This window comes from Salvelinus fontinalis, chromosome 32 (assembly GCF_029448725.1).
Source record: "Salvelinus fontinalis isolate EN_2023a chromosome 32, ASM2944872v1, whole genome shotgun sequence".
NCBI classification, from domain to species: domain Eukaryota; kingdom Metazoa; phylum Chordata; class Actinopteri; order Salmoniformes; family Salmonidae; genus Salvelinus; species Salvelinus fontinalis.
The window spans coordinates 8,082,330-8,093,758 of NC_074696.1; the positions used below are offsets into that span (position 1 = coordinate 8,082,330).

Consider the following 11,429-nt stretch of genomic DNA (forward strand, 5'->3'; position numbering starts at 1 on the left):
CCACGCACTAAGCCATCTGTGCGTCTCCAGAGCCCTGTACACACTGTTCCTTCTCCCCGTACTCGCTCTGATGTGCGTGCACTCAGCCCGGTGCCACCAGTGCCGGTACCACGCACCAGGCATATAGTACGCTTTGAGAGTCCAGTGTGCCCTGTCCCTGCTCCCCGCACTAGGCTTGAAGTGCGTGTCTCCAGTCCGGTGCCTCCAGTTCTGGCACCACGCACCAGGCCTACAGTGCGTCTCAGCCGGCCAGAGTCTGCCGTCTGCCCAACGGCGCCTGAACTGTCCGTCTGCCAAGCGCCGCATGAACTGCCCGTCTGTATTGAGCCTGCAGAGCCGCCCGTCTGACATGAGCCTACAGAGCCTGCCTACAGAGCCTTCCGCCAGACAGGAGCAGCCAAAGCCTTCCGCCAGACAGGATCAGTCTGAGCCATCCGTCTCCGCAGCGCCATCTGAGCCATCCGTCTCCGCAGCGCCATCTGAGCCATCCGTCTCCCCAGCGCCATCTGAGCCATCCGTCTGTCCCGAGCCATTAGAGCCGCCCGTCTGTCCCGAGCCGTCAGAGCCGTTAGTCAGTCAGGAGCCGCTAGAGCCATTCGTCAGTCAGGATCTGCCAGAGCCGCCAACCAGACAGGATCTGCCAGAGCCGCGAACCAGACAGGATCTGCCAGGGCCGCCAACCAGACAGGATCTGCCAGGGCCGCCAACCAGAGAGAATCTGCCAGAGCCGCCCACCAGACAGGATCTGCCAGAGCCGCCAACCAGACAGGATCTGCCAGAGCCGCCAACCAGACAGGATCTGCCAGAGCCGTCAGTGAGCCATGAGCGTCCAGAGCCGTCAGCCAGCCATGAGCGTCCAGAGCCGTCAGCCAGTCATGAGCGTCCAGAGCCGTCAGCCAGCCATGAGCGTCCAGAGCCGTCAGCCAGCCATGAGCGTCCAGAGCCGTCAGCCAGTCATGAGCTGTCCCTCAGCCCAGAGCGGCTATTTATCCAGAACTGCCCCTCAGTCCAGAGCTGTCTCTCTGTCCGGAGCTGCCTTTCAGTCCGGAGTTGCCCCTCTATCCTGAGCTACCTCTCTATCCTGAGCTACCTCTCTGTCCTGAGCTATCCCTCTGTTTTGAGCTATCCCTCTGTCCTGAGCTATCCCTCTATCCCGGTGCTGCCCCTTGTCTCGATGTTACCCAAAAGATTAAGTGGGTGTAATATGAGGGTGGTCATTTGTAGGGGGAGATGTAAGCTGGGATTGACTATGGTGGGGTGGGGACCTCGCCCTGAGCCTGAGCCACCACCGTGGTCAGATGCCCACCCAGACCCTCCCCTAGACTTTGTGCTGGTGCGCCCGGAGTTCGCACCTTAAGGGGGGGGTTATGTCACGTTCCTGACCTATTTCTGTTAGTTTGTTGTATGTGTTAGTTGGTCAGGACGTGAGTTTGGGTGGGCATTCTATGTTGTCTGTTTCTATGTTGGTTTAGGGTTGCCTGGTATGGCTCTCAATTAGAGGCAGGTGTTTGGCGTTCCTCTAATTGAGAGTCATATTTAGGTAGGTTGTTTCACAGTGTTCCTTGTGGGTGGTTGTCTCCTGTGTCAGTGTTTGTCGCACCATACGGGACTGTTCGGTTTGTTTTGTACATCGTCATTTTGTGTAGTCTATTTTCCCTGTTCGTGCGTTCTTCGTGTTTAATGTAAGTTCGTCGTCCAGGTCTGTCTACTCCGTTTGTTGTTTTGTTAGTTTATAGTGAAGTTCGTGTTTTCGTTTTTTCTTTAAATAAATTATGTATTCACAACCCGCTGCGCCTTGGTTCAATCACTACTCCTCCTTTTCGGTTGAAGAGGAGGAGGACTACCGTTACAGAACCACCCACCAACTAAACCCACCTAAATGAAAGGGCAGCGCAAGAAGGAGGAATGGACTTGGGAGGATGTTTTAGACGGTAAAGGTTGCTACACATGGGAGGAGATCCTGGCTGGAAGGGATCGCCTCCCATGGGAACAGCTGGAGGCACTGAGGAGAGCAGAGGCAACCGGAGAAGGGAACCGGCGTTATGAGGGGACACGTCTAGCACGGAAGCCCGAAAAGCCTGTGAGAACTAAGAGGTAGTGGGCCAAGGGCAGGTAGGAGACCTGCGCCCACTTCCCAGGCTAACCGTGGAGAGCGGGAGTACGGGCAGGCACCGTGTTACGCAGTAGAGCGCACGGTGTCTCCTGTACGTGTGCATAGCCCAGTGCAGGTTATTCCACCTCCCCGCACTGGTAGGGCTAGATTGAGCATTGAGCCAAGTGCCATGAAGCCGGCTCTACATATCTGGCCACCAGTACGTCTCCTTGGGCCGGCTTACATGGCACCAGCCTTACGCATGGTGTCCCCGGTTTGCCTACATAGCCCGGTGCAGGTTATTGCACCTCCCCGCACTGGTCGGGCGACGGGGAGCATTCAGCCAGGTAAGGTTGGGCAGGCTCAGTGTTCAAGGGAGCCAATACGCCTGCACGGTCCGGTATTTCCGGCGCTACCTCCCCGCCCCAGCCCAGTGCCACCAGTGCCTACACCACGCACCAGGCTTCCAGTGCATTTCCAGAGCCCTGTTCCTCCTCCACGCACTCTCCCTATGGTGCGTGTCTCCAGCCCAGTGCCTCCAGTTCCGGCACCACGCACTAAGCCATCTGTGCGTCTCCAGAGCCCTGTACACACTGTTCCTTCTCCCCGTACTCGCTCTGATGTGCGTGCACTCAGCCCGGTGCCACCAGTGCCGGTACCACGCACCAGGCATATAGTACGCTTTGAGAGTCCAGTGTGCCCTGTCCCTGCTCCCCGCACTAGGCTTGAAGTGCGTGTCTCCAGTCCGGTGCCTCCAGTTCTGGCACCACGCACCAGGCCTACAGTGCGTCTCAGCCGGCCAGAGTCTGCCGTCTGCCCAACGGCGCCTGAACTGTCCGTCTGCCAAGCGCCGCATGAACTGCCCGTCTGTATTGAGCCTGCAGAGCCGCCCGTCTGACATGAGCCTACAGAGCCTGCCTACAGAGCCTTCCGCCAGACAGGAGCAGCCAAAGCCTTCCGCCAGACAGGATCAGTCTGAGCCATCCGTCTCCGCAGCGCCATCTGAGCCATCCGTCTCCGCAGCGCCATCTGAGCCATCCGTCTCCCCAGCGCCATCTGAGCCATCCGTCTGTCCCGAGCCATTAGAGCCGCCCGTCTGTCCCGAGCCGTCAGAGCCGTTAGTCAGTCAGGAGCCGCTAGAGCCATTCGTCAGTCAGGATCTGCCAGAGCCGCCAACCAGACAGGATCTGCCAGAGCCGCGAACCAGACAGGATCTGCCAGGGCCGCCAACCAGACAGGATCTGCCAGGGCCGCCAACCAGAGAGAATCTGCCAGAGCCGCCCACCAGACAGGATCTGCCAGAGCCGCCAACCAGACAGGATCTGCCAGAGCCGCCAACCAGACAGGATCTGCCAGAGCCGTCAGTGAGCCATGAGCGTCCAGAGCCGTCAGCCAGCCATGAGCGTCCAGAGCCGTCAGCCAGTCATGAGCGTCCAGAGCCGTCAGCCAGCCATGAGCGTCCAGAGCCGTCAGCCAGCCATGAGCGTCCAGAGCCGTCAGCCAGTCATGAGCTGTCCCTCAGCCCAGAGCGGCTATTTATCCAGAACTGCCCCTCAGTCCAGAGCTGTCTCTCTGTCCGGAGCTGCCTTTCAGTCCGGAGTTGCCCCTCTATCCTGAGCTACCTCTCTATCCTGAGCTACCTCTCTGTCCTGAGCTATCCCTCTGTTTTGAGCTATCCCTCTGTCCTGAGCTATCCCTCTATCCCGGTGCTGCCCCTTGTCTCGATGTTACCCAAAAGATTAAGTGGGTGTAATATGAGGGTGGTCATTTGTAGGGGGAGATGTAAGCTGGGATTGACTATGGTGGGGTGGGGACCTCGCCCTGAGCCTGAGCCACCACCGTGGTCAGATGCCCACCCAGACCCTCCCCTAGACTTTGTGCTGGTGCGCCCGGAGTTCGCACCTTAAGGGGGGGGTTATGTCACGTTCCTGACCTATTTCTGTTAGTTTGTTGTATGTGTTAGTTGGTCAGGACGTGAGTTTGGGTGGGCATTCTATGTTGTCTGTTTCTATGTTGGTTTAGGGTTGCCTGGTATGGCTCTCAATTAGAGGCAGGTGTTTGGCGTTCCTCTAATTGAGAGTCATATTTAGGTAGGTTGTTTCACAGTGTTCCTTGTGGGTGGTTGTCTCCTGTGTCAGTGTTTGTCGCACCATACGGGACTGTTCGGTTTGTTTTGTACATCGTCATTTTGTGTAGTCTATTTTCCCTGTTCGTGCGTTCTTCGTGTTTAATGTAAGTTCGTCGTCCAGGTCTGTCTACTCCGTTTGTTGTTTTGTTAGTTTATAGTGAAGTTCGTGTTTTCGTTTTTTCTTTAAATAAATTATGTATTCACAACCCGCTGCGCCTTGGTTCAATCACTACTCCTCCTTTTCGGTTGAAGAGGAGGAGGACTACCGTTACAAGAATACCTATTTTTATTTTATATTAAATCTGTCACGAACCGGCTCAAAGTTCATAACAAAAGGGAGACAACATGGAGATGAAGAATAACAAAATATATTTATTAACTGAAGTAAAGTAAATACAATTAACACTGGTATGTGTAGTCAGCAGTGTAAGTGAGTAGTTGTGTGTTTACATGTGATAATGAGGGGTGTTGAAATGTGCCAACACAAACAAACAAAAACAGCCACAAAACAGCCACAACCAAAATCTATCAGTGTGTCTGCATGGAGAGAGTCTCCTTAATGAATGGGGGAAGAGTTGTATTTATCCTGGGACACACCCGGGCCCAGGTGTGTCCCGTGTCGCTGACAACCCTCCCGGCTCCGCCCACCGACATCCTATTAAGGAAAACAAGAACAAAGAGAAAGAATTCGGCAGACAGAGTGGGAGGGTCGTCACAAATCTAATCTAATTATCAATATAACAATACAAAATCCTAATGATTTTGTAATAAATGTCTTTTTACATGTTGCAAATACAGTTGACTAAAGTCAAAGCTCATCTATTGTTTTGTGGGTATTGTCACTTGTTAATGAGCAGTAGGTTGAAGTAATTAAATAGAAGTTGCTATATACTGTGTAACAGCTAGTAATTACATTTTATTTCTGCAGATATTACATGTCCTCTGGGGTGTACTAGTGTGTTTATGTATCACTTGCTAGCCACATTTCACTGTCAGATAGGACACGACTCAAAACTGCTGAGAAAAAACAAATTCTTCTTCTTCTTCTCTGGTATTATGGCGGTCATCAAACACACGTTAAAGATGCATGCCGCCACCTACTGTACGGGTAATTACATTGTACTTAGGGAAACATGACATGTCCTATGTGGTGTACTAGTTTGTTTATTTATCACTTGCATGGTGCTTTCAGAAGCTGTGCTATGCTTTGAAATAGTGCATTTCCCGTATAAGATCTGTTTTCGTAAAGCTCAACCAAGTTAACTCAGACGGTACGCTTTATTTTTGGGGGGGGGGGGGGGGGCAGGTCCTAGCAACGACGTTGAACGGAGATATATTTTGAACAGTGCACATTCATGGTTAAGTAATTAGAGTGTATTGAGCGTAATCTCTCAGACACCCAGCGTATCCACAAGGGATCTCAACCTTTGTCACAGTTGGTAATGAATCGGATGCAGCTGAGAAGAAACAAAACAATAAGCTGGTGAATTTAGTGGAAACCATTTTGTATTTAAGCACGATAACAAACGGTCATTGTTAAACTTCTGTAATTACAGACCGTATTTACTACCAATTATATGGTATTAGTACACTGTTAGTGGTTACAGTTTAACTCCAATAGTTGTTACGTCTAATGACTTACGCAATAAGAATCCTCTAAAAGGAAGCATTAACGTTGATTGTTTAATCTTTGCTTGACTCCTTGTGTCTCTTGTTTCTTTTTCCAGAGAAGAGACGTTGTGATGGGGAAAGGAAACAGTAAGCTGGCGCCAGAGGTTCTGGATGACCTCACCAAGAGTACTGAGTTCAACGAGGCTGAGCTCAAGCAGTGGTACAAAGGCTTCCTCAAAGACTGTCCCTCTGGTATACTGAATCTAGAGGAGTTCCAACAACTATATGTCAAGGTGAGAGAGGAGGGAGGGAGGGGAGGGGAGGAGGGAGGGGAGGAGGGAGGGGAGGAGAGGAGAGGAGAGGGGGGAGGAGAGGGGAGGCGAGGGAGGGAAGGAAGGAGAGGGGGGAGGGAGGGAGGGAGGGAGGGATGAGGAAGGAAACAGATGCTGATTATTCGTAGGGAGAGAGGGGAAAAGTGGGTTGAAGGAGGAAATAGCAGTACATTGGGGGGGTGGGGGGTGGGGGGAACAAGAGAAAGAATAGAGGACAGTGGTACATGGCCTTCCTAAAGCGTTCCCGCTGTCATACTCAAAGCAACCTATCTAAAGGACGAAAGTAATTTGGAGTAGAGGGATTTTTGTGGGTATTGTCACTTGTTAATGAGCAGTAGGTTGAAGTAATTAAATAGAAGTTGCTATATACTGTGTAACAGCTCGTAATTACATTTTATTTCTGCAGATATTACATGTCCTTTGGGGTGTACTAGTGTGTATAATCGATTCATTCCTGCGTTCCAAATGGCTCTCTATTACCTATGTAGTACACATCTTTGCCCACGACCCATAGGGTACCATTTGGGACTTCGTCGGTAACGTTCTCAGTAACCCTGCAGCTCAATCTATTTGAATAGCTTTCCAGTGACCAACAGTATGTTACATTTATTTCTTTCTTTTTCTCATTCAGTTCTTTCCGTACGGCGACGCGTCTAAGTTCGCCCAGCACGCCTTCCGGACCTTCGATAAGAACGGTGACGGGACCATCGACTTCCGGGAGTTTATCTGTGCTCTGTCAATCACCTCGAGGTACGCTTCATAACACAGGTGATGTCAAGGTGTGACGGTGCGCACACACACACACACACACACACACACACACACACACACACACACACACACACACACACACACACACACACACACACACACACACACACACACACACTCACCCACACTCACGCACACTCACGCACACTCACGCACACTCACGCACACTCACGCACACACTCACTCACTCACTCACTCACTCACTCACTCACTCACTCACTCACTTTCCATCGACCTCTAGGGGGAGCTTTGAGCAGAAACTCAACTGGGCCTTCAACATGTATGACTTAGACGGAGACGGCAAGATCACACGCATGGAGATGCTGGAGATTATAGAGGTCTGTTTGTTTCTGTGTCTTTCTGTGTCTTTCTGTTTGTTTCTGTTTGTTTCTGTGTGTTTCTGTTTGTTTCTGTTTGTTTCTGTTTGTTTCTGTTTGTTTCTGTTTGTTTTTTGTGTGTTTCTGTTTGTTTCTGTTTGTTTCTGTTTGTTTCTGTTTGTTTCTGTTTGTTTCTGTTTGTTTTTTGTGTGTTTCTGTTTGTTTCTGTTTGTTTCTGTTTGTTTCTGTTTGTTTTTTGTGTGTTTCTGTTTGTTTCTGTTTGTTTCTGTGTGTTTCTGTGTGTTTCTGTGTGTTTCTGTTTGTTTCTGTGTGTTTCTGTTTGTGTCTGTTTGTTTCTGTGTGTTTCTGTGTGTTTCTGTGTGTTTCTGTGCATTTGAGTGTCCTTGTCTGCATACTTGTGTGTGTGTGTGTGTGTGTGTGTGTGTGTGTGTGTGTGTGTGTGTGTGTGTGTGTGTGTGTGTGTGTGTGTGTGTGTGTGTGTGTGTGTGTGTGTGTGTGTGTGTGTGTGTGTGTGTGTGTGTGTGTGTGTGTGTGTGTGTGTGTCTATATGATAACTCACTGTGTATGCATATTGCTCCAGCGAATGTCCCATTCTCTCTCTCTCTCTCTCTCTCTCTCTCTCTCTCTCTCTCTCTCTCTCTCTGTGTTTCCTAGGCAATCTACAAGATGGTTGGTACTGTGATAATGATGCGTATGAACGAGGATGGGCTGACTCCCCAGCAGCGTGTGGATAAGATCTTCTCCAAGATGGATAAAGATCACAACGATGAGATCACACTAGAGGAGTTCAAAGAGGCAGCCAAGAGTGATCCCTCCATTGTCCTACTGCTGCAGTGTGACATGCAGAAATAGAGGAGGGAGGAGGGAGGGAGGTGAGGTAGGGAGGGGAGGAGAGCAGAGAGGGGAAGTGAGGGAGGAGGTGAGGGGGGAGGGAGGGAGATGGGGGGGTAGGGAGGGAGGGAGGGAGGGAGGGAGGGAGGGAGGGAGGGAGGGAGGGAGATGGCAAGTTTGACCTCTCATTGTACTATTGTTGAGTCTGCAGACGTCTGCAGACGTATGGATGGAGAGACTGGTAGGGTGAGGGAGTAGAGATGGAGGAGAGCAGGGTAGGGAGGGATGGCGAGAGGCAGGTTTTGGGACCAGACATTGTGACGTAATAGAGACACTCTTGGAGGGGAGTGAGAGGAGTGAAAAGTGTGAGACCGACTTAGAGGGTTTGAAAGAGAGAGAGGGAGATATAGAGATAGAGGGGGGAGAAAGAGAGAGAGAATCAAACTGTATATGTCACATGCGCCGAATACAACAGGTGTAGAACTTACTGTTAAATTCTTACTTACAATTACTTACTTAATCAAGAAATAGAGTTAATAAAATATTGACTAAATCAAATAAAGTTAAAACAAACGAATGAATCAAATGGTAACACAATAAATGTAAAATGTAAATAGTCAGCGTGGCCATTTGATTAGTTTATTTGTTCAGCAGTCTTATGGCTTGAGGGTAGAAGCTGTTAAGGAGCCTGTTGGTCCCAGACTTGGCGCTCCGGTACCACTTGCCGTGCGGTAGTAGAGAGAACAGTCTGTGACTTGGCTGACTGGAGTCTTAGACAGTTTTTGGGGCCTTCCTCTGACACCGCCTAGTAAATAGGTCCTGGATGTTAGGAAGCTTGGCCGCAGTGATGTACTGGGCCGTACGCACTACCCTCTGTACCAGGTGGTAGTGCAACCGGTCAGAATGCTCTCGATGGTGCAGCTGTAGAACATTTTGAGGATCTCCTGAGGGGGAAAAGGTTTTGTTGTGTTCTCTTCACGACTGTCTTGGTGTGTTTGGACCATGACAGTTTGTTGGTGATGTGGACCCCAAGGAACTTGAAACCGCTCCACTTCAGTCATGTCAATGTTAATGGCCCGCCTTTTCCTGTTGTCCACAATCAGCTCCTTTTTCTTGATCACATTGAGGGAGAGGTTGTTGTGCTGGCACCACATGACCAGGTCTCTGACCTCCTCCCTATAGGCTGTCTCATAGTTGTCAGTGATCAGGCCTACCACTCTTGTGTCATCAGCAAAACCTAATGATGGTGTTGGAGTCGTGCTTGGCCACGGAGTCGTGGGTGAACAGGGCGTACAGGAGGGGACTAAGCACGCACCCCTGAGGGGCCCCCGTGTTGAGGATCAGCGGGCCAGATGTGTTGTTGCCTACCCTTACCAACTGGGGGCGGCCCGTCAGGAAGTCCAGGATCCAGTTGCAGAGGGAGGTGTTTAGTCCCAGGGTCCTTAGCTGATGAGCTTTGAGGGCACTATGGTGTTGAACGCTGAGCTGTAGTCAATGAACAGCATTCTCACAAAGGTGTTCCTTTTGTCCAGGTGGGAAAGGGCAGTGTGGAGTGCGATTGAGATTGCGTCATCTGTGGATCTGTTGGTGCGGTATGCAAATTGGAGTGGATCTAGGGTTTCTGGCATGGTGTTGACGTGAGCCATGACCAGCCTTTCAAAGCACTTCATGGCTACCTATGTGAGTGCTACGGGGCGGTAATCATTTATGCAGGTTACCTTCACTATTTGTGGCACAGGGACTATGGTGGTCTGTTTGAAACATGTAGGTATTACAGACTCGGCCAAGGAGAGGTTGAAAATGCCAGTGAAGACATGCTTTGAGTACACGTTCTGGTTATCATCCGGTAGGTTCGCTGTGCAGCTTCCGGCTGGTTTTCCCCATGTAATTCGTAATAGTTTTAAAGCCCGGCCACATCTGATGAGCCGGTGTAGTAGGATTCAATCTTAATCCTGTATTGACGCTTTGCCTGTTTGATGGTTTGTCTGAGGCCATAGCGGGATTTCTTATAAGTGTCCGGATTAGTCTCCTTGAAAGTGGAAGCTCTAGCCTTTAGCTCGGGGTGGATGTTGCCTGCAATCCATGGCTTCTGGTTGGGAAATGTACGTACGGTCACTGTGGGGACGAGGTCGTCGATGCACTTATTGATGAAGCCGGTGACTAAGGTGGTATGCTTCTCAAACATTTTCCAGTCTATGCTATCAAAACCGTCCTGATGCGTAGCATCCACGTCATCTGACTACTTCCGTAATTGAGCAAGTCACTGGTACTTCCTGCTTTAGTTTTTGCTTGTAAGCAGGAATCAAGGGGATAGAATTATGGCCAGATTTGCCAAATGGAGGTCGAGGGAGAGCTTTGTATGCGTCTCTGTGTGTGGACGAAAGGTGGTCCAGAGTTTTTTTTTCATCTGTTTACACGTGACATACTGGTAGAAATGAGGTAAAACTGATTTAAGTTTGCCTGCATTGAAGTCCCCGTCACCAAGGAGCACCTCTTCTGGATGAGCATGTTCTTGTTTGCTTATGTCCTTATACAGCTGGTTGAGTGCGGTCTCAGTGCCAGCATCGGTCTGTGGAGGTATGTTGACACATACAGATGAAAACTTTCTAGGTAGATAGTGTGGACTACAGCTTATTGTGAGATACTCTACCTCAGGCGAGCAAAACCTCTAGACTTCTTTAGATATTGTGCACCAGCTGTTGTTTACAAATATACAAAGGCCGCCACCCCGTGTCTAACAAGAGGCTGCTGTTCTGTCCTGCCGATGGAGTGTTAAACCTGCCACCAGCTGTATGTTATTCATGTCGATGTTACAGTTTTTAATGTCCCGTTGGTAGGATAGTCTTTCTCGTAGAGTGTCCAGTTTGTTTTCCAATGATTGCACGTTGGCCAATAATACGGAGGGTAGTGGTGGTTTACTCACTCGCCGAAGAATTCTCACAAGGCACCCAGACCTCTGCCCAGACCTCAGAGAGAGAGAGAGAGAGAGAGAGAGAGAGAGAGAGAGAGAGAGAGAGAGGGAGAGAGGGAGAGAGGGAGAGAGAGAGAGAGAGAGAGAGAGAGAGAGAGAGAGAGAGAGAGAGAGAGAGAGAGAGAGAGAGAGAGAGAGAGAGAGAGAGAGAGAGAGAGAGAGAGAGAGAGAGAGGTGTAGAGGTGTACCTTTATCCCCTCAGCTGTCAGGGAGATAATAGAGAGTTCACCGGGTCAGAAACGACATACTGATCAAATCAGAGTGTTTGGGCTTGCATGCGCCCGTCTGTGCGTGTGCTCAAAGTCTAAACAAAAAATGACAATTGCCACTCGTTTACTAAAACTGGCCACAAAAA

At 50.2% G+C, this 11,429-nt stretch overlaps 1 protein-coding gene across 1 annotated transcript; it reads left to right on the plus strand.

Moving 5' to 3' along the window:
* The first annotated feature begins 5,946 nt into the window (after positions 1–5,946).
* Positions 5,947–8,176, plus strand: hpcal4 (hippocalcin like 4). Its single transcript, XM_055893279.1, has 4 exons — positions 5,947–6,124; positions 6,795–6,913; positions 7,176–7,272; positions 7,927–8,176. Exons 1-4 carry the CDS (start codon positions 5,963–5,965, stop codon positions 8,122–8,124), a joined length of 576 nt encoding a protein of 191 aa, XP_055749254.1. The 5' UTR covers positions 5,947–5,962; the 3' UTR covers positions 8,125–8,176.
* Positions 8,177–11,429: the final 3,253 nt, after the last annotated feature.